The 23,572-nt window shown below is 38.6% G+C and overlaps 1 protein-coding gene across 1 annotated transcript; it reads right to left on the reverse strand.

Annotated features, from left to right (window-relative positions):
• Positions 1 to 223: 223 nt before the first annotated feature.
• Positions 224 to 16,461, reverse strand: LOC133311317 (type IV inositol polyphosphate 5-phosphatase 3-like). The gene is made up of 11 exons (XM_061512340.1): positions 16,432 to 16,461; positions 16,128 to 16,299; positions 15,809 to 15,871; positions 15,231 to 15,303; positions 14,985 to 15,089; positions 13,838 to 14,681; positions 12,975 to 13,159; positions 9,821 to 9,929; positions 8,608 to 8,747; positions 6,682 to 6,879; positions 224 to 499 (listed from the first exon to the last, which is right to left on the reverse strand). The coding sequence occupies exons 1-11, from the start codon at positions 16,459 to 16,461 to the stop codon at positions 490 to 492; spliced, it is 1,929 nt and encodes a 642-aa protein (XP_061368324.1). The 3' UTR covers positions 224 to 489.
• Positions 16,462 to 23,572: the final 7,111 nt, after the last annotated feature.

Below are 23,572 nucleotides of genomic sequence, written 5' to 3' on the forward strand. Positions count from 1 at the left end.
TGTATAAAGCTCAAATAAAACTTAAGTATTTGGAAATGAGACAAGGATTTGTTTATTGTTCACGCGAACAGTGCAATTCGACTTAAAAATAAATCACATAAGAGATAAGTGATAAAAACAAAAATTAGAGAATATGTAATTTTAGAAAAAATCACATAAAATATTGACTTAACCCTTATTTCTATAAACATAAAAAAAATAAAAATAAAAACTTCCATTTAAAGATCTTGATACAATGAACTCCTCAAACCTAGAAGGACATACACATGATGCAGCCAATTAACCAACTAGTACTAAATCCTATTGGTAGGATACCTAAAAGACAAATCATAAAACTGTTTCCTATACAAACGTTGACGTAAAAAAAAATTAAAAAAAAAAAATGAATGAATGAATGAATCTAATATCAAGTTTGGCAATCTTCTTTGTGAAGTAGCTGTTACTGATGCTCCTTGAAATTCTGCAAATACTTACATCCTTTAGAACTCATTATGTATCCCTGCACCAGAAAGTAGAATAGGATACATATATCAGAAGCATGATATAAGAGATGTTCAATATATTCAAGTTGATAATCGTGAGACCTAGACTAGTTATAGTTGATGCAATCCTAGGGTAACCAGTGAATATAATAAGGAAGGGCTTGATAACTTTTGTGGACTCTACTGAAAATTTGGAGTAACTCTTGGAGCCATTACGGCATTGTTTTAGCCTTTTGAGTGATTTAAAACTAAATAGATTCTAGCAACCTTACAGACAAGCTTGCACCAGGTCTGATTTGAATAAATTGAGAATTGAACTCCAACAGGTAAATTGGTTATAGCGCTTCAGCATAATGCTTTAATAACATAACCAATTTATTAGTGAGCTTCGAACAAAGCTGCTATTTTGTGACTGAAAGATGATGGTTTGAATCCAAAAAACAACCTCTTTGCAAAAATATAAGAGTAAGAATTGAAAGTAAAGAGTTGTATATTATTAAATTGTATAATATCTATACAAGGGTTCTCTATTTAAAGAGATTGAAAAAAACCAAATGGGCTAAGCCCAAAGACACTTATAGAGTATTCTAGCTAATACAAATAATAAGTAAATAATTACAACATTAATTGTAATATTTACAATACTCTCTCTCAAGCTGAGGATAGATATTTATCATTCTCAACTTGCTAGTAAGCTCTTAAAACCTATCATTAGGAAAACCTTTAGTCAAGACATCAGCTAATTGACAACTAGACAGAATATATGGAGTAGTAATCAGTTCGCTATCTAGTTTCTCCTTGATGAAGTGGCAATCAATCTCAATATATTTGGTTTGATCGTGTTGGACTGGATTGTGGGTTATATAGATAGCTGACTTGTTATCACATTGTGGGTTATATAGATAGCTGACTTGTTATCACAGAGTAATTTCATAGACCCTTCACATCTCACCTTGAGATCATCGAGAATAATTTTCAGCCATAATAACTCACAGATGCCTTGAGCCATGGCCCGGAATTCTGCTTCTGTACTCGACCTAGCAATCACATTTTTCTTTTTACTTCTCCATGTTATGAGATTTTCACAGAGAAACATACAATAGCCCGAGGTAGACCGTCGGTCAGTCGCGGATCTAGCATAATCGGCATCTGTATACACTTCTACGGCTAAATTTCCTCTTCTCTGGAATAATAGTCCTCTTCCTGGTGTGCTTTTTAGATATTGAAGAATCCTATCCACAACTCACAGGTGTTTTTCCCTCGGATCATGCATGAATTGATTAACAATACTAACTGCATAAACTAGATCAAGTCTATTATGAGCTAGGTATATCAATCTTCCACTATTCATTGATACTATCATTTGTCAACTGGATGACTCTCATTTTCACTTCCTAGTTTGTGATTCTGCTCAATTGGAGTACTGAAAGGTTTACACCCAAGTTTTCCTGCTTCCTTAAGGAGATCAAGAACATACTTCCGTTGACAAATAAAGATCCCTTGTTTTGAATGAGCAACTTCTATCCCAAGAAAATATCTCAGTTTTCAAAGGTCTTAAACTTTAAATTAGTCAGTCTTTCTTGCAGAGCATGCTTCTCATCTATATCATCCCCTATTATAATAATGTCATCAACATAAACTAGAAGGATAGTGAGCTTACTTTCCTGAAAATGTTTAAAGAAAAGTGTATGATCCCTTCGACTTTGCTTATATCCCAATGAAAGCATAACTTTTGTAAATCTTCCAAACCAAGCACGCAGGGATTGCTTCAAGCCATATAATGCTTTCTTTAACCTGCAAACTTTGTTTTCTCCATTTGTAGAGTTAAATCCTGGTCGGATCTCCATGTAAACCTCTTATTCTAATTCCCCATTGAGGAAGGCATTTTTCACATTAAATTGTCTCAAATCCCAATTAAAATGAGCAGCAAGGGACAATAGAACTCTTACAATGTTCATTTTGGCCACAGGAGCAAACGTTTCTTCGTAATCAATGCCATAGGTTTGTGTGCACCCCTTGGTAACCAGTCGAGCTTTATACCTTTCAAGAGTCCCATCAGAATTATACTTCGGAGTATACACTCCTCTACATCCTACTGCCTTTTTTCCATTTGGCCTGTCTACGACTTCCAATGTATTATTCTTCTCCAATGCATTCATCTTGTCATGCATGGCTTGAACCCAATTGTCATCCTTAATGCTTCATGTACTGATTTCGGGATTGAAATGTAGTCAAATGCTGTAATAAAGCTTCTATGCTCCATAGAGAGATTCTCAGAGGAGAAAAAATGAGAAATAGGTTGTTGGGTACAATACCTTTACCCTTTTCTTACAGCAATGGGTAAGTCAACAGAATTAATATCAGGTTTAGGAATAAAAGAAGTAGTGTATTCAATACTTACCAGCGGTTCAGACGATTACAATTGCTGGTGAGACAGTATGGGTTGTTTCTTCCTTTGGTACAATAGTTTCAGGTGTCCCAGCTTTACGTACTTTCTGTCGATCAATTGGAAGCATGTCATAAGAGAAATCAGATGAATTTTCAGCCTCATCAACTAAGTCTTCCTTCTTATTGTCATGTAGTGTAACTACTGGGGTAGGAGATGATGTAGGTAACAGAAGGGGAGACTCAGACTCAAAGAAAATGGAAGAAGCTTCAATATTGTTCTCCCCCTGAAGCCGAAGAGGTAGAAAGTAAGACTCAGATTCATGGAAACTAACATCCATAAACAAATAATTTATGACTCAGAGGGTGATAACATTTGTATCTTTTCTTGTTGAGAGCATAACCAAGGAAGACACACTTAAGGCCTCGAGGCTCTAATTTACTCCGATACTGTTTATGGACATGGACAAAGACAATGCATCCAAAGATACGAGAGTGGAGACTCTGCATAATTGGAACAGAAGGAAAAAAAGAAGGTAATGAGATCTACAGGACTTACATGGCCAAGGATTCTGGAAGGTAAGTGGTTAATCAAATAGGCTGCAGTTAATACAACTTCTCCCCAGTAAAAGTTGGGTACAGATGTCTGAAACCTTAATGCTCTGGTGACTTTAAGCAAATGTCGATTTTTTCTTTTAGCAGCCCCATTTTGTTGAGGGGTATCCACGCATATGAGTTCATGAACCATTCCTTTGTCTTTAATAAATTGGAAAAGATGTTGATTAACATATTTTGTACCATTATCTGATCTCAAGCATTTGATACGTTTACCAAACTGGTTTCAATCATATAATAAAACTGGATAAACAACTATGTTGCTTCTGCCTTATCTTTCATCAAGAAGATCCATGTAGTCCGAGTATAATCATCAATAAAAGAGACAAACCACTTAGCACCAGAAACATTAGGTACCTTGGAAGGCCCCCAAACATCAGAATGAATAATGGTACACGATGATGATTTTCAAATTGACAGACATCACAATTAAAAGACTCAACAGACTGCGACACAAACAAAGACGGAAACATAGACTAAAGTAAACTAAAAGAAGGATGACCCAAGCGCTTATGATGAAGCCAAATAAGAGAATCTGAAGTAGACTGACGAGTCATCAAAGTCTGATCGATGGTACCTTCTGCAGCAAAGTCTGGAACCAGATAATACAACCCACCCTGCTCCTTAGCAACTCCAATCATCTTCCCCGTTGTGAGATCTTGAAAAACACAATGAATAAGGAAAAATGTTACAGTGCAATTCAAATCTGTAGTAAGCTTATGAGTAGAAAGGAGATTGGTAGAAAGTTGGGGAACATGGAGAGCATTCTTGAGACATAAGGAGGGTTGGATTTTAACGTACCAGAACCTGCTACTGATGTGTGTGATCCATCAGCTACGGCTATAGTACGGATACCAATAGTAAGATTATAAGAAAGAAAAAGGTCATTGCAGCAAGTCATATGATCAGCAGTACTAGAATCCACAATCCATGAAGTTTTGAAATCAGTACAAGAAGAAATAAAAGAATGAGTGCATGAGTTAGCAGACCCGTCAGTGGGCTGAGAATCAGAAGGAGCTGGAGTAGTGGCTTTAGATGAGAGCATGACAAATCCTTCGGACAATTTGGTATCCATCATGTCAGCCCTACGACTTTCTTCACCCCTGACAGTGTGAAAAACTTCAGAAAGAGTAGGTAATTTTTCCTTACCAAGATTTGAACCCGAATAGGGTCATATTCTGAGTTGAGGCCACAAAAAAATCAAAAATCTGATTTCTTTCAACAGAGGTGGCCAGAGTGGCTGCATCCTTGCTACACTTCATCTTCAAACTCTTGTACTGATCAAGCTCAATCCATAATGCATTCAGAATGCCATAATACTCTGTTTCAGAGAAAGAGCCTTGCTTGGTAGAAAAAATCCTATTCCGAAGATCGTAGCAGGTGGCGGCATCTTTGTTTCATTGAATAGGTAAGAACATGCAATGTTGACTAACCTCAGGAGTTATAGAGTTCCATAGCCACGTCATAAAAAGAGAATCTTCGTCATCCCAATTAGCAAATTTTGGATCTGTTATGGCGGGAACAGGTCCTTCAAGATGAGCAATCTTACGACGCCCTTTGAGAATGGGACGAACAAGCTGACACCATTACAATAGTTTTTTCCATTAAGACGATAATTCTGATGGAGAGCAGGCAGATCATTTGGGCTAAGAGAAGTCATAGAAGGTGTAGCAGATGGTTGATTGATCGGAGTATCTTCAACGTTTGACATAAAGTTCAAGACGATAAAGAAAATGAAAAACCTTCGCCGGAACAGTAACAAAAACACTCTGGGAGTGAAAACCGTCGTCGGAACAGTAACGAAACCACTATGGGACCACTGTTTGACTTCGTGACTGAGGCAAAAAACAACGGTAAGCACAGATCCGGACTCGCAATGAGAAGGCGAATTGGTCTATCCAAGTCGCGCGTGCAGAAGATGTCACACGCACCGCTGCAAGGTATGGGAGGGCACGTCTATTTCACACGCAAGAGGGAGCGTGAGGGACAGTCTCGAGATGGGTCCTAGACAAAGAAGATCGCCTCGTCGTGGTGATCACAACCGTGGGTAGATCACCAGAACAGTCACCAAAAGACTCGCCGGAATAGTGACCAGAGACAGTGGTCAATGGTGATACTGATCTGAACAAATAATGGTCCTCTAGGTCCAAAAGGTCCCCGGAAAAAATTTCTGGTGACGGCTGATGGCGGCGAGAGGCAAAAATAAGGGTTTTGCTTTAAAACAGTAGTCGCGGAAGTAGAGCCCTTAGGATCGAGAGCTCTGATACCAAATTGAAAGTAAAAAGTTGTATATTATTGAATTGTATAATATCTGTACAAGGGTTCTCTATTTAAAGAGATTAAAAAAACCTAATGGGCTAAGCCCAAAGACAGTTCTAGAGTATTCTAGTTAATACAAATAATAAGTAAATAATTACAACACCAATTCTAATATTTACAATAGTAAGGCTACGTATAAGGATTTCTCTCACCCCTATTTTTCACAACTCGGGATTTCATGCAGAATGGTTTTACAATGAACAAAAGCATAAAGAGAATAAAAATATGATACTAAAGGTAAAGTCAAAACTTGGAAAAACTGGCAGGTGCAAGAAATTGGAACCCTATTAGTTGAAGTGTTTAATTCTGAACTTAATGTGGCATGGTCTAACCCCTTAACAGAAGTAACAAACCAGAAATATTAGTAACCAAACTCTTTTAACTAAGTAATGAAGAATATATCCGGTGACCAAGGCAAAACAGATATGGCAAGAGGATCCAATATTTACCAAATATCAAAATAGGAATTTGACTAGTGGGAATAGATCCTCTCATGTCGCATTTAATGTGACCAGGTTATTTAAAATTATCTCAACCATTAATAGACATACTAACAGTGATCCTTTCCTCACTCTCTATCCTGACGCATTTTCTCCCTCGCCTCTTGTTACCATTGATTTGTCAATGGATGCCTAACATTGTCTCAAATGACTTGGTCAGAATCTAGAGGATCAATTTCCATTGACTAGTAGTATTATTATGGCCAAGACATTCCCTCAAGTTGCTTTTTGCAAGGGTTATGACTTATGATTCTCAACAAGAGTGAGGGGTTGAATTGGGTGAGAATAGTTCATTCAAATCTTATGCATCCAAGACAAGCTTATATATTATAATATGAAGTAATTCACCTGTTCCAATTAAGCAGCTAAAATCCAACTACCTAAGTTTTTTTATGACCTCTTCATTTTCAATCTCTGCATCAGTGAAAGTTAGGGCTCGCTGTAGCTTCCTGGGAGAGAACATCTCAACATCAGCCATATATGTGGCAGTCACGGGTCTGTGATCTGACAGCTTGAGCTCAGCCCTTCTATAACTCAGTAATCTCATTCCCTTTCCATATGAAAGAATCCGATCACACCTGAGAGGTGATTATAAACGTAAAGAAAATTCATTAATAAAAAAAGGTATGTAACAGACACCACTAGTATACATTGAAGCCAGGTTTAAGGACATAACTAAGGTAAAAACATTTTCAAAAACTCAGGGTGATAATTAACATATTCAGTTTGACAGCATTCAGAATTTTCCAAAAGTTTCAAGTAAGACCTTTTGGACAAGTCTCCAAGTGTCTGCAGATCTCTGTTTAGAACATATGCTTGGCAGTGGCACAGTTATACAATTGCTATATATTTTCTTGAGCATGTAGAAGTATTAGTATCAAATCCTATCTAGCTCAACTATTGCATTACATAGAGGAAAACCTTGCTTTATTGCAAGCATCATTATCAGACTTAGCCCGAATCGGCCAATTAGATCAGGAATTGATCCCTTAAGAGAATTTTAGGAAGTCATTGTCTACCATAAGCACTTATATCAACACTTGAAAAGTATAAAGGTATTTTTTGGACATTGGTGTGTTTCTAAAATGACCCGCAAAACCTTGCATAAATTAACTGTTAATTTGAATTCCTATGGTAGGCAATGCCAAACTAAGAATTTCTCTGATCTCCTAGTCACTCTAGGCCAACCAATAAATTGGTAATGTTAACGAAGCATTATGAATCGAGTTGAACCACCAGGTTCTTGGGCCTACTTGGTTGACTCGATTTGGCTTTTAACTCAATCGAATCATCAAATTTATATGAATTGGACTACTTGAGAGTAAATGTATTATAGAAATTATGTTGTGAAGTTCATTAGTTTTAACTTATTAGCATATAAATACCAAGTTCACCATTAGCATATAAATGCTTAGTAAACTAATAAACTAAGCATTTATATGCTAATATAACTTTTTTATATTTTTTTGTAAATTTTATATTATTTCTGTTCTTATTTTTATTTAACATTTGTATATTTAATGAATTATATGAAATTTGAGTAGTGACTCATAGGTTAAATCCGGAGACCTACTAACCGAGTATCTATGCCGTGCCAATGACAAGCCAAGCTACATGTCAATCAAATATTAAACAAATCAAATTATTTGTTACAATTTAACATAAATTTTAGTAATCAATGTATATTAAAAAAATAATTTTTCAAAAAATTTAGGATAGGAAAAATTCACTTCTTGCCCCTTAAAAGTTTTATTTTTGTCCCAAATATTAACTAAACTCATCAAATTTGTCCCCTGCCAACTGTAGATTTGTGCCTACATAAGATGCCATGTCAGCGAATTCGGTCTGATAGTGCACTAGATCTAATTGAAAGTCTCCAAATAGTAAAGGGACCTTCAAATTGATTTAACCTTATAAAAGCGAAGAATAGAAAAAAACTTCTCTTGATCTCACAAATAACAAAAACTATTTTCACATGCCTCAGGTTAGGAGTGTCAGTCTAGAAAAATCTGCTTTCATTAAAGCTCTTCAAATTTTAAAATAAAATATTAGGGGGGGAAAATGGAATTCTGGCTAAAAAAGTTACCAAGTCATTCAATCTGTTTCCAAAACCAGATATCTAATCCAAAACATCTAATTTTGAGTCTTTGACTTTTAGGTGGTCACCCAAAATGAACAATATGAGATATTCCTAAGAAAGTTAAAAACATGATAAGACAATGGTATTTTAGAAGATAGATAAATAAACATAGGAGAACAATATTAGCAAACAAGGAAGCAGGATCTCAGGTTAAACAAAAGCATACCAAGCTGGTGCACGCTTTCCAACCTTGGGATCATCTCCATAGTACTTATCTGAATTAACCTCATATTTATAAGTTGGTGGGAAGTTTAACATGCCTTCCGACCATCCTCCAAATGCACCGTTGTTGAGTTCTTGCACAAGCTGTCATAATAAGATTGTGTCAATTTACGAAACAGCCAGAACGTCACATTAAAACTAGAGTTCATTTTTCGAAGCAGATTCTTTTCGCATTTCAAAACACATGGAACTAAAATGAACAAGTACATGTGTTATGGAGTATAACTATCTAACTTGGTCCAATTGGGAACCATGCAATTCAGGGAAGAGAAAACGAAATTTGTGCTTACAACTACACAGTGGAGAGTTAATTATATGGAAAAAAAGTACTAAATACAATTTTTCAGTTTCCAAATAGCAATGACATTGATCTGGACAAAAGACTTGTTCACATATCTCCTATCAGTTTTTCATTTTTGAATCTCATAATATACAATGTTTAATACGAATGTAAATATATATAAAAGGGTAAAATCACCTACATAAATATTGATATTTTATATATCTAACACGAAATAGGATTAATAGTATTTTGAAATTTTTCATTTTAATGTATATTTCTATGGACAAATAGTCATTCATATTCTATTATTGATTTCATCACTTTCTGGTTTCTATAAATAAATTTTCTTGGTTTAGAAAGAAATAAATAGATTCACCAAATAGAATAAATTTCTACACCGAAGCTTTCAAATTTATTACTAAATGACAATTAAAATTACAATTTCTAGACACTGATAAATAGTGACAATCAAGTCTTAAACTTTTACTTCACTATCACACTTTGTACCTAACAAGTGCATATTTATATTTAAATCAATCTCTTCTATAACCAATCACTACATATCTAAAGTTATAATTGAAATAATGCTCTTAACTAGCAGTATTATGACTCGTTAATTTAGTATGAAATGAAAAGAAACTAACATTAGAATGGCAGCACTGTTTTGCAAAAGATTTTTACTTATTACACCTCACAAACAAGAGATCAAGGGACCAAAAAGTTACTTTATAGAATTGTTTTTGGAAAAAAAAAAAAGCCTCTAAGTTGGCTTCAACCCAATCAGGTTAGAAAACACCAGATTCGACTTTGTAAATTGTGCTCCAGAGGAATGTTCTGGTGCAGTACATACTAAATATAAGAGTTTCTATAGTACCTGGTCTTTCTCAACCAATTTTGACCACTGCTTTTTTGAGATAAGGGCTCTTGTTTCCACATTTGATAAGTTGATACGGTAATTCAGATCACCCAACCAAATTATACGTCTGTACATAAATTGGAATTGATTAAGCAATTATAAAACACAACATTTAAACACGGAATTTCAGTGACCAAACAGAAACAGAAGGAAGCTAAAAATGCACCAACCAAGTGAATGAAACAAGAGTGGGCAAACTACCTAAGTTACTAAATTATGGCTTGCAATTATTTTTGACCACTTTAAACACACAAAATGAAGAGGGCGAGCCTAGATCAACAATAAAGTTGCTCCTTTGGGACTTTCAATCATGGGTTTGAATTCGAGAAACAATCTCTTTGCTAATATACAAGGATAATGTTACATACAATGATTGTCATCACCCCAACCTCGCTAGCCGGGGTTTAATGGGAGTGGTTTGGTTGAAGGGTTTTGTTTTTCTCCTTTCACATGAGAGGAGAAATTTTCCTACACACATATTTCATGTGGGTCCTACCATAAGAAATTAAAAAAAATAAAAAACAAAGTACATAAATCGAAGTATGAGTGACATGAGAAAGTATTTCCCCTAGGTTTAAACACACAAAATGCTTAAAGAATATTGAATTATTTGGTCATATAAGATATTCTGCTTATATAGTTAGATTCAAATATCAGTATCTCAATCAAATAAAAACTGGCAAAAATATTAGAAGAAATTAACCTTTAGGATTTTCACATTATGGATTACTCTTCTTCATTAAATTTGAAAAAACTAGGATTTTTTCAGAAGGGAAGGAAGGTAGACTGGTAGAGAAGTAAATAAACAGAGTACATAGTCATATAGAGAACAAAAACCAAACAGCAAAAGGAATACACATCATGAAAGCATCTCATGGCAATCCCACTGCACAACAACAATAATCAAGCTTTATTCCCACCACGGGTTGGCTACAAGAATTCTAGTATGCCAGTCAGCTTAATCCTGTATTATAAATTAATGAAGCCTCATGTACCCTATATCCTTCTTAATAGTAGTAACCCACCATGACCTTTTTGGTCTCCCTCTACCCCTCTTTAAAAGGCATCATTTGTAATATCACATCTTCTCACAGGGCATGCAGGTAGGTTAACATTTTACAAGATCAAACCATTCTCAAAATGGTTTGTCATCACGCTTTCCTCAATAGAAGACAATCAAACCTTCTCTCTGATTAACTCTTTCCTAGCATTATCCAGCCTAATATGTGCACTCATCCATAACAACATCCTCATTTCTATGACCTTCATCAGAATCCAAAACAATTCCATAAAAATAACTGTCTCCCATAAGAGTGACAGAAGCAAGGTTTATCCTTAATTATTTTAGTATTTTCATCCGACCAGAGAGGTAGAAACACCATACAACAACAAAAGCTGCACATTGCTATAACACCTTGTCCCTAATATGAAATATCATATTTCATGAAACAAGTCATACTATAATATCATGCAATAATTTCAGCTAGTGTCTCTCCTAGTAACGTAGTGTGTGTTTGGTTTCCCATTAGGAAAGCCCCACCATATCATGGTTTGGGCACAACTTGTTTCTTGTAGCTTTTGCCCAAAACATGGTATGGGGATTCCAAACGAGAGACCAAACATGCTTATTAGTTATACCAAACTTAATGAAGAAGACAATAACAATTATAACCACATACGTAAAACTAGACAAAATAGCAAATGTTTTCTAACTATAGGACAACTAGTCTAATTTTGTTTTCTTCTTTGTTTCTTTATGTACATCTTTCATTCCTATAATTTATTATCTATGCATTTGAAATCCATATCAAGACATTGATATTACAGAATATATAAAGGTGATGGAATCACAAAATGAATATGTGCGTGCGTGAGAGCATACCAGAGACAAAGAATTAGCTACCAGAATGTTATTTGTAATGCACTTGTCAATCAAATAGAAATTGCTTCACTTAAGTAATACATAATTATACCAACTCTTTCTGATCTACAGATTGTATAAAGGCATTCCACAGTACTTAGTACTTGCCTAGGCTGGCAGTGCCTTACCAGAATACTTTGCCTTCATTGCAAAGGCACTTTGTGGCACTTTACCCTGCCTTTTCCATTCCCCTGTACCAAGTGCACATTTATATAGCAACATAAGTGTAAAGTTCAAGAGAAAAGGTAACCCTCCATTGTCAAGGGTTATTGTCAGTGGCTCTCATGTTGGTGTTACAACTAGTGTCAGGCACTACGGCTTATTTTATGTTGGATAGAAACTCATTGGCACACCATTGAGGAGTCAGGAGTCATAAAAGCAAATCCATGAGCCACATAATCTTTATCTAAAGCTAAATACAAGTGAAAAGGCTGCTCAATTGCAACAAATACAGCCTGTTATGACATGTTGAGATAATATGAATTCAGGTACAGGAGGAAAATGAATACCCAGAGTAATAAAATAATATTGATATTGTTGTGAATGATGTATTATGATACAATACAAACTACAACGCATTAATCGCTATATATACTTATTAGACCCCAGCATTAATCTCTCCTTGTTCCGCAAATCTCAGTAACAGTGGACTATTCCACTTCTCCATTCTTTCCATTCTTGCTTCTCTTGATCTGTTTTTGGGCTATTTACTAATAAAATTGAGTTCTTCCATCTAAAAAACCCTAACAATTGGTCTGGCCTACCAGCTTCTTTTTTGGGGGAGAAATGGGAAACAGAGTCGAAGCATTGGAGGGTTCGGTGGATCTCATATAGCCTTCGTATTAGAGTACATGTGTTTGATTTTGGTCTGAGAGGACACAACCAGATAATTCATCAATTTCCTTACATTCTAATTTTTTTTTAAAAATATAAGTAGCCACCTCAGTCCATGTCAAACTCCCATTTCCCACTATAAGCACAATTTTGGGCTCAATATAATTCAAAGGCATAGAAAAATGATAAACCCATAGAAAGATGAGAGCAAATAATTAATCAAAAAGACAAAAAAACGAAGGACCAGGTAATTCAGTGCACAAGGTAAACATATAATGTAGAAAAATGTACAACAGTTCTAAAAAGGAAGTATAATAACAATTCGGTTTGTCATAGTATATTAAAGCAAGCACTCACTCGTGATCAAGGATTCTTTTGGGAAGTCCAATATAAGAAAGTGAATGAAAATGGGTTCTACGAAGTATCTCATGAACATCAGCATTTCTTTTAAGTTCATCTCCTTCCTTTTCACCGGATGTAAGGTGAGTGCATATGAAACAAAATAGCGTCTGATATATGGACATGCTTACAGATATTGATCCCTGGAAAAATTGAAAAAGTTTTTACAATCTGATGCAAAAATAATATTGATCAGATGGTTGCACGACTCAATATTAAATATTACCAATATTAAATCAATCTAGTTCAAAAAGACAAGATGAACTAAAAAAAGATCAGCATAATCATCACAAGAAATCATGTTAAAGATTAAAACTAATCGGTGTAACTAGTAAAGAATTTATATCAATTCAGATAAATCGAAATAAATCCTTCTTTGCCGGGGCTATTAGGTTTTGGAGAGGGCTATTCCCCCCTTTTCCAAAATTTTGATTAAAATATGATCAATTAAAAGATAAGGAGGAAACCAACTTTATGCATGATGCGAGGAAATTATCTTGGGCAAGATGGGCAATTGATTTGTTATTGAACAAGATAAACAGCAAGATGATAACAAAATCACTAAGCAATTGATTTGTTATGAAACATAACTACTGTGTTTCAGTCCTTGGTAGGTAGCAAGCAAATATGTAAGAACCTAATATCACGTGATAATGCAGGAAATTGTATATGAACAAAAAAAAAAAAAAGAACAAAAGATGAATTATCAAATGATAATATGACAATATAATCACTAAAAAAATAAAAATAAAAAACATACAAACTCAAGCAGTGGGAAAAAAAAGAAAAAAAAAAAAATACTGTGAAGAAATAGAAAATACCTTGTTACCAATATAGCCCATAACACCAACACCAACCGTTGAAACCTTTACATTCTGAATATGTTTACGCAAGCTTCGACGAACCCATACGGTGATGAAAATCCCAACCATCTGCTTGCTCACAATCCTTACATATGAAGATCTTCTTTTCCGCTTCCTTAAAGCTTCAAGGTCAATTTCAGGAAGCAAACCAATCCCAGGTATTTCATCCATAATTGACTTGAAAGAATTATATGTTCTGAACGACTTTGATGATTTAAAGGATTTGACTGATTTAAAAGAAGTTGGCCTCTCCAAACCTCGCTGGGATAACAGATGTAGTGGTGGCTCTGGCCAGCTCAAACCAATCCTTTCAGACCCACTAAGCATTCGGGTTAGTTTAGTGGCCTGTTGGGCATATGATGTGTCCATGTTTTCTTGCGAACCTTGTAGCCTATCAAACCTCTTTGGAAAGGAAAACTGTCTCTTTAAATCAATTTCATCTGGCATACCGGAGTTGGCAATATCAGCAGCATTGGAAGCCAATAAATTTGTATTCATGATTTCATCCGTGATTGTTCCGTTAGTACCTCCATCACAAATATTGTGTTCTTCATCCAAAGGATGTACTTCCTCACCAATGTCACTATCACTTTCAAGTAATATTTCTTCTTCTATACCAGGGACATCATCTGATGGCTTAAATCTTGATGGAGATGGAGGATCACTAAAGGATTTTATCTTCAGTTCTGCAGGTCGAACTCTATTCAGTGTTTCCCGAATAATATTCTCCCATTTTTGAACAGGACGAGTATCTTCAGCACCAAAAATGTTACCAGGGTTTAAGGGAACAATCTCTTGAAGACTGCAAGTGTAAAGCATTGTTTTAGTAAAACAAACGGGGTGGATCTTGATATGCATGAAATAGAAGTGATTATATCAGAAAATATTTTAAAAGTCATTACAAAATGGCATCAGATCTATTCAGGTGTACATACGATTCAAACGAGGAGAAAAAAGAAACTTATGACGAGGACCAAAAATTCATTAACATATATGCCAAGACCAGCTTACCATGATGAATATTAACAGTATTTGATGTATATATGTCAGCTCAACATAATGTATTTTAAGAAGTATTCTCAGTAACAACCAATGGAGAACTTACCCAAGGACATAGATGTCAGCCGGTTCATTGACACCAAACCATTCATCAACATCTAGATCATCAGGTGGAAGTCTTCCTCCAACATTCCAAGTGCCAACACATACCCTAGGAAGCAAATATACATCAGAATCCAGATAAGAGAGGCTTCAGAAATACTGCAAAATAAACAGTTCTTTTCACACTTTCAAAGCAGTGCAACTATTGTTTACTCTTGCTTGCTAAATAAACATGAGAGTTGTGCCTCACCTCAACTCCTTCATGTTTATATACTGAGATCTATAAGTCGAAGACTTTTGCCTCCTTAACCTTGGAAGAAATTCTGTAATTCAATAGAAATTTGGGCTATTATACAGAAGCAATAAAGAAAAACAATATATTAAACCTTCACAGTTTGCAGAATAGATGAAAAATCAGAAAAGACTAATATTAGAAGTTAGAACTGGATGTTCATGGAGCTAATTATTTCAGCAGCATGCCATGACTTTTTTGTGATAAGCAGATTACAACTAGGGAGGAAGAATGTCTCCATACAGGAATAATGTTACAAAGGTTTTAAATTTTAATTACATGACAGTAAACAATTTGATTTGCCTAATTTAGCAACCATGTTTATATTAAATGGAGAAAATCAAGTAGTTTCCAACGGCCTACTACAGGAGGAATTATCCAAACTGACAAGTAAGCAACAACAAACTACAGAGATGTATCATTCTTACACCCACTGAAAAGCCTTATGCCAGTCTTCAAATTATGTTAGAAAAAATGAATAAAATTCTGCATTTCACAGTTGATAAATTAGAGCTTTCATGAATGGAAAAAGTCACCATTTGATTCACTAGGAGCTTCATCACCTCTGTTGTCCATAAACCGCGACTGTCTTGGCCACTCTACATTATACACCAAAACCAAAAGTGTTCAACAGCCAAAAGACATAGGAGATCATTAAACACAGCCTACAATGCCTAGAAACAATCTCAATTTTGAGTTTTCTGATCATTTGACAACTGACATACACCCCAATGCTCAATTTTCCAAATTCTAATCAAATTAACAAAATCCACAGCAACCCACTTCACCAATCTTCAAAATGTAAAAAACACAGGCACTCAAAATAATAATAGAATCATTGTTGTATGAACTCACCTTCATTGTCTGAATCACTAATAGGATCCCCTTCATCATCATCATCATCATCAGGGTCAGCACTGTAATCAGAGTCGTTGCTTCCCATGTTAAGCAATTTGCGCAAGACCACCCTTGCCCAGAAGAGCTGTATGCAGGACCAACCCAAACAACATAGTTCAGCCCAAGTCCTCTGCAATTTTCCTCAGTTTCCCAAAATCAACAAACCCCATAACACCAAATACAGCAACAAGAACAACAAGAGTCCAGAAAGAAAGAATCCATAAGAGAGAGAGAGAGAGAGAGAGAGAGAGAGAAACAGTACCTGGTTGTGATGTGGTGACCTTTGCCTCATCACTGTTGATAACAGGTTATTAAAATACAACAAAGCAGAATAAGAAAATGAAGATGGGTATGAAAGCAATGCCTTAAAGAAGAAGAAGAAGAAGAACGGTTAAGCCTTAAGAGGGAAGATTGAGTTGCCAATACACAGTGAGATAACAATAATGGCAGTTAGAGCTGAAAACAACAATCTTTTCTTTTTAAGATTTTGAGGCGTTGTCTGTGGAATTTAATTGAGTCAATTGAGAATTTGAAGCGGTTGGTTGAGTTAAAATTTTACAAATTTAAAATAAAAAATGTATTGTGGGGAAGATAAAATTATTTTCAATACACGTATAAAAATTAAGTGAGATTTATATATATTTTTTGTCTTTCTCCTTTGATGGTGGATTCTTTCGTATGCTAATTAACATGTGGGGCAATTATAACCACTGGTGATAAGGGAGGAAAGAAAAAAATATAAGAATAGGAAGTTACACAATCATTATCATTGATTTAATTATTAATGGTTAAGACTCTCTCACATGACATGATGATCATGTTAAAATACACATTAGAAGATCCATTTCCATATAAAAGTATATGAGATTTATATGTTTTTTTTTATTGTCTTTTCCCCTTATATGAATTTTTTTATATGTATCAAAGTTAATTTTATATCCAATGACAAGGAAACACCGTATCCATAAAATAAATAAAGGATAAGCGGTTTGACACAGATTTGTTAGCCAAAATAAGATATAGGTTTTAGTACTGTTTCATGATTATCAAACAACATTTGACATGTTTTATAAGACGGCAACAAGTGCTCCTTTGAGAATCCTAGGCCTAAGTCAAGGTGGCCGGTTGGATTATTCTACTTCTACTTTAAGGATTTTTTTTAATTTTTTTTTTCAATTGGACTCAATTTTTCTTGAAATATTCACACACTTTGATAGATAGTTATTAGTATTGCACGATGTAGATATGATTCAATTCGAAAGTTGAAACAAAGATTTTCAATTTCCAATGTTTAGAAAAACAGAGAATAACTTAGAAAATAGAAACATTCAAACTATATACAAATAACTTATATAAAATTATTTTTATTATATTTCTCAATCTTATTGTACCGTTACGATCTATAGGCCCACTATATTTTCTTTGGAGATGATGTCACTGTATGGATGGTGCCACTAGCAGAGGTAAAGACCAAGCTAGAAGACACTGTTCCAAGTATGAAGGCAAGAAGATAATAATGGAGGATTTAGTGTGTGTATATGTGACTTAATACAAATGAGCATAATAACGACACATAAGATACCTTCTTCATGTGCCCAGGGGGCTATTTATAGGGAAGGTGATGTGAATCTTGCTTGGGTTGGTGAGGAGAGGGTCAACCCTCCTTGGGATCTGCTAAGGGTGGCAGTGTTGGGCGTGGCAGACGCTGCTGTGATAGCAGCGCTGCGCCCCCTGTGTCTGGCGGTGTCAGCGTGGGACAAAGGGCAGTTTCCCCTTATGGCATCTGGGGTGACTACCTTTGGGGGTTGGGGTCCCAAGATAGGACATTTTGGTGTTTCCCCTAGGAAGAGTCGTCGCGTTAGGAGTTAGGGGATCTTACCAGCTGGTAGGGCAGACGTGGATTGAGGGTTGAGATTGGGCCTGGACCTTTGGGCCGCTGTGTTGTTGGGCCATCCGGAACAGGAGCCCCCCAGCTTGGTAGCAAGCGTAGGTTGGTGCCAAGGTAAATGGGCTTTGGCGACGCCTTCTTGGCGATCTGAGCGGTCTGCAAGGGGCTTTTTGGGAAAAGGCAGTCATTCTGACAGGCAAGGTGGCTTTTCGGTTTTCAAGGAGCAGTAATGACGGGTGCTTCCATCATTGCAATTAACTGCAGGCACTCAAGCGTCACGAGGCACGGTGCATTAATGCGACGTGAGGGGTGTCTTGTCCCCCTGTAATTACCATCGGGCCCCTCATCACAACCGCCCATTACCTGACGGTTGTGCCATCCTACGATTGAGAAAGGAGGGCACTACACGTGTATGTCATCCTGATCCTTTTCTCCCTATTTAAAGGAAAGAAGGACCTCCTTGAGGACCTTCTTCACGAAACTCAAGCTCCTTATTGTTCCTGCCTTGTTTTCTCTATGTGTGAGTGTGCTCGTGCCGGTCTTCTTTTCTTCATTCTCTGCATTATCTCAGGTACAGTGTTTCTGGCTTCCTCCTTTGATATTTCTTTACATTTCTTTGGCTTTGCTTCCCTTCTCCTTTTTCTTGTGATGGTTAAGTTTACGGAACCCATCCCTGGTTTAATATTGCTTGAGTTGGAAGTGGAAGTTAAGAAGGAAGAGTTTGATGAAGCTTTCGACACACTGGATGGCAGTGCAGTGGGGCCAGCTATGCAGGAATACCTGGCTAGTCGTTCCCCAGACCGCTCTTTAATTCCTGGGGTCGAGTCGTTACCCCATGGTAGGATACCTGAGCTTCTGGGTTTTAGTGAAGAAGAGATTCAAAATCTCTTACCGGAGAGGGCATTAGGACCTGTGGTTCCGTATTCTGGTGAGGCGTCTGGTTCTCGTCTTCATGGTAGGTGCCATGTGGCGACTGGAGAGAAGGCTTCTAAATCTGGTAGGCGCCAGTCTGCAGGATCTAGAAGGCGACAATCAGGGGGATCTGGTGAGGGGGCTGGACCTCGCCCTTCACGAAGGAGTCATTCTAGGCCTTCTGATCGTTCTTGTGATCAGGGGGCCGCTTCGCGCCGCCGTGTTTCGCGACGCACTGATCTTAGAGTTAGGCGACTTATTCGGCCTCTATCCAATATTAACCGCCAACCGCAAAACCGTCCATTAGAGTATTATTACAAGCCTCGCCAATCTTCAGTTGCCCTTTGTACATCTCATGGACAAATTCCCAACATTTCCCAGTCCTTCCATTGCCGTAACTATGACGAGTCAACTGACAACCGATTGGGTAGATACCACCCAGAGGATGGTCGACTTACAAGGTATGGCGTCTGGGATGCCATTTATGAAGACCTGGGGCTTTATAAGATACCGCCTGCATGGTGGCCTTCATCTTTAAGCTATTCATATTTTTATACATCAAGCTCTTCGGACACCTCTGATTCTTACGGTAAGTTTCTTGTGTTTGAGTTGTTTTTGATTGGCTTATTGGTAAGGGGATGTCGGTGGTCTAGGGAGTAGGAGCTGGGTGGTGTGGATGTTCAGAGTTTGACTCTTTGCTGATCTTCTTGGCGCTGGATGAAGTTTTTGGCGATTGACTGTGTGTTTGTCGCTCCCAGGTGTGATTTGAGGGTATTCTCTTGTCTTGTGGCAGTTGCGCAAAATCACGAACGATTTTCGGCGAGGAGTTGGGTAGATCCGATGGTGACAACCTCTTCATCTTGCTATATTAGTGGAGCTATTTTGGACCAGGCTTACCAGACGGAGGGAAATTTCGATATAACTGAAAATGTCAAAAACGAGATGATGTGGCAAAGCACTGCGGTCAGACATGCTACAAAAGTTTGTGGCAGGCCTCGCTGCGGGGCGATCTCTCGATGGCGGTTCATGGTGTACAAGACTCATTTTACAGATTAGAAAGTTAGGTTTCCTTTCTCTGAGTTCGAGATGGGGTGTTAGCCTATCTTCGGGTCGCGCCTTCTCAACTGCACCCTAACGCTTGGGCGTTTGTACGAGTGTTTGAAAAGATATGTCGATATTTTGAGTGGGTATGCTCTGTGCAGCTATTTTTTTATTGCTTCTAGGTGTGGCCTTCGTTGAAAAAGCTTGGCTAGGTTTCGTTGAAGGCGGGGAACGGACTGGGATCGATATTTGCTCAGTATGCCAACTCGTATAAGAACTGGAGGGGGAATTTTTTCTGGATTGAACCAGTGCTTGGCGAGGGGGAATTGCCTGTTTTCATTGACCGGGCGAGTGGGGAGAGTCGGTTTCCGCTATATTGGACTAAAGCTCATTATGAGATGCCCGCCAGTCAGTATTCGTTTGGGTGGGGAGCTTGTCTCCTGAAGAGGCATTGGTAGTGGATTGGTTTGTGGAGGTTAAGGGGGGCCTTGACCGGTGGCCTTCGAAGAGAGTGTTGTGTTATGGAGGTGTGGTGGTGTTTCTTATCATTTGTGACTATGTGGTGAGTATTAACTGTCTTTACTAACACTTGTCTTTCCTGTCTTGCAGTTGAGAGCTTGCCGATGGAAACGTTGAGACTTGCACGTGAGGCGGCTGCTAAGCTCAAGGTGGCTAAGGGTGTGGTTTCTCAGGTTAACCTAAACCCTGCTGCGAAACGAAAAGATGTGGACAAAGGAAAGAAGAAAGAAGCCCACCATAAAAAGAAGAAAATTTGATTTGCTGCTGATATTCCCGCCGGAGAGTTGAAGAGGAGGGCGACTGGCCCTATAATTAAAGAGCCCACGAACGTGGTGGGAGGTTCGTCGGCGAGCAAGTCGACTTTCAGATCAGTGTCGCCAAGTCGTGGAGGATCAGGTCTGAAACGGGGGGAGATGAAAGCTTAATCCTGCTAGAGGGTTCCAAGATGCCGCGCCTCAAACTGTCAGAGTCTAGGCAGTTTACAGATAGCGACTGCCACATCTCGGGTGGCTTTCTTGAGGACTCAGGCGATGGTGGGATGATGGTAACTAACGCTCTTGGTGGCTGAGAGCCTCTGGTAACAGCTGATGCGCAGGATCCTCCTCCTCCTCCTCCTCCTCCTCCTGCTGAGATCCCAGTTGGCAGGGCCCTCAAATTATCAGAGAGGGACCTTGACTCTGCTTTTCCAAACATTGGGCGACCTAAGATGGTGGTGTCAGAACGAATCGAGCGCCAGGAATTCATGAACTGCACGCAAGTGGTCATTGGCTGAATCTTGGGTATGCAAGAGGTCTCCCTTGTTGTTGACAGTCGCTGCTCCGCTCAGGATGACCGCATTGATGAGATGGGGCGTAAGGTAGATGATCTCACTGCTGAAGTTCGGCGCCTCGGTAAGGAGGTTAATGACAAAAAAGCTGCGAACAAGTCTCTGGCTGCACAGCTGAAGAAGGCGGAAGGAGAGGTTAAGTGCCTAACCTCCGAGAAAGATGACCTATCAAAATCGCTGGATGAGTCCAGAAATGAGAAAGAGGGTCTCCAATCTAAAAAAGAACAATTATCTGCTGACTTATTGTCCGTGCATGGGAACCTTCACGCCACTCAGGAGGACCTCAAAAAATCAACTGGACGAGTAGAGGAATTGGAGGAAGCCTTGGCGAGCCTTATGTATGATTCGTTCAACAACGCACTCCAACAAGTTTGCGTTCGGCATCCTGAGCTTGACATGACCGGTTTCAGCCCTGACTACGAGGTGGAAGGAAACAAAATAGTTGAGCGGCTAGCAGGTGGTGGGTAGACGGTAATTGAGGAGGGCCCCGACACTGACGAGGATGAAGGTTCACCGGAAGTCCCTCCTACTAATGACGCAATCGGAGATGGTCACCCTGACGAGGATGAGGATGGGCGTGACTTGTCAGCCGGGCTTGCTGGCGTGAACTTATCTGGCCCAGAGGCGGGGAGCGGTGGTGATGCTGTCGCTGCTGGCGTGGTGGAACAAGCTTTGGAAACTACAGAAGAGGTGGCCCCCATAGGAGACCAGCCCATTTGACCTGGGCCAATATAACTTGCCTTTTTTATTTTTCCAATGGTTGGTATGCCGGCCATTAACTTTGTCTTTTCAACTATGGTTGGTATGTCAACCATAGACTTGTACTTTTGTGGTAGCTTAATGAAATTTGTAACGCCTTTGCTAATCAACTTCTTATCGCGCCTCTTCTTAAATTTCTAACGTCTTTGCTTAATTCCTTCTTGTCGCGCCTTTGCTTAATTTCTCTTATAACCTAGCGTTCGGCTTCTTCTCACGATTGTTAAACTTGCTAATTGATGACAAGCACCCATCATTTCAGTCCAAGATTAGGCGGGAGTGAGAACCCTCCCGTAACTTTAGTGTTGGCTGGGGGGTGAGAGCCGTCTCAGTCCAACGTTTGGCGGGGGGTGAGAACCATCCCAGTCCAACGTTTGGCGAGGGTGAGAATCATCCCGTAACTTTAGTGTTGGCTTCGGGTGAGAACCATCCCAGTCCAACGTTTGGAGAGGGTGAGAACCATCCCGTAACTTTAGTGTTGGCTGGGGGTGAGAACCATCCCAGTCCAACGTTTGGCGGGGGTGAGAACCATCCCGTAACTTTAATGTTGACAGTGGGTGAGAACCATCCCAGTCCAACGTTTGGCGGGGGTGAGGACCATCCTGTAACTTTAATGTTGACAGGGGGTGAGAACCATCCCAGTCCAACGTTTGACGGGGGTGAGAACCATCCCGTAAATTTAATGTTGACTGGGGGTGAGAACCATCTCAGTCCAACGTTTGGCGGGGGTAAGAACCATCCCGTAAATTTAATGTTGGCTAGGGGTAAGAACCATCCCAGTCCAACATTTGGCGGGGGTGAGAACCATCTCGTAACTTTAATGTTGGCTGGGGGTGAAAACCATCCCAGTCCAACGTTTGGCGGGGGTGAGGACCATCCCGTAAATTTGATCCTAAGAGACAGAGAAGGAACCAATGCGATATTATTGATTAAATACAGGTTACATTGTGGTTTAACTATAATATCGTCGGAGCTTGTCAGCGTTCAACGCCCTTGGGATGGCCTTCCCCTCAAGTGTCTCCAAAGCATAAGTTCCTCCTCCTAATTCGTTGGCTATTCGATAAGGTCCTTCCCAGTTTGGGGCGAGCTTGCCCTCACGGGCGTTCTTGTTTCCGATGTCTGCTCGCCGAAGGACTAAATCCTTTACTTCAAATTTCCTCACGATTACTCTTTTGTTGTATCGAGCGGCTACCCTTTCCTTGGTTTGGCGCTCAGATTGTGCTGCTCGCTCTCGGAGCTCATCCAGAAGGTCTAATGCTTCATTGAGATTTTGACTATTGGTCACTTCGGTCACATGGTCTTTCCTCCAGGAGGGCTCTCCGATTTCGACGGGAATCATTGCCTCTATGTCGTAAGTCAATCTAAAAGGGGTTTCTCCGGTACTAGACTGGACGGTTGTCCGATAGCCCCACAAGACGTTCTCAAGATTTTCCACCCACGCCCCCTTATGAGATTCCAGCT

Source organism: Gastrolobium bilobum, unplaced genomic scaffold (genome assembly GCF_033153095.1).
Source record: "Gastrolobium bilobum isolate Gb01-03AN ecotype WA unplaced genomic scaffold, APGP_CSIRO_Gbil_v1 utg152975, whole genome shotgun sequence".
NCBI classification, from domain to species: domain Eukaryota; kingdom Viridiplantae; phylum Streptophyta; class Magnoliopsida; order Fabales; family Fabaceae; genus Gastrolobium; species Gastrolobium bilobum.

Coding starts and splice junctions, on each gene's coding strand:
- LOC133311317 (XM_061512340.1), bottom strand. CDS start 16,461: ATGAGGCAAAGGTCACCACATCACAACCAG. Junction 16,300..16,431: donor GGTCACCACATCACAACCAG/GTACTGTTTCTC, acceptor GGAAAATTGCAG/AGGACTTGGGCTGAACTATG. Junction 9,930..12,974: donor AAAAGAATCCTTGATCACGA/GTGAGTGCTTGC, acceptor ATTTATGTACAG/ACGTATAATTTGGTTGGGTG.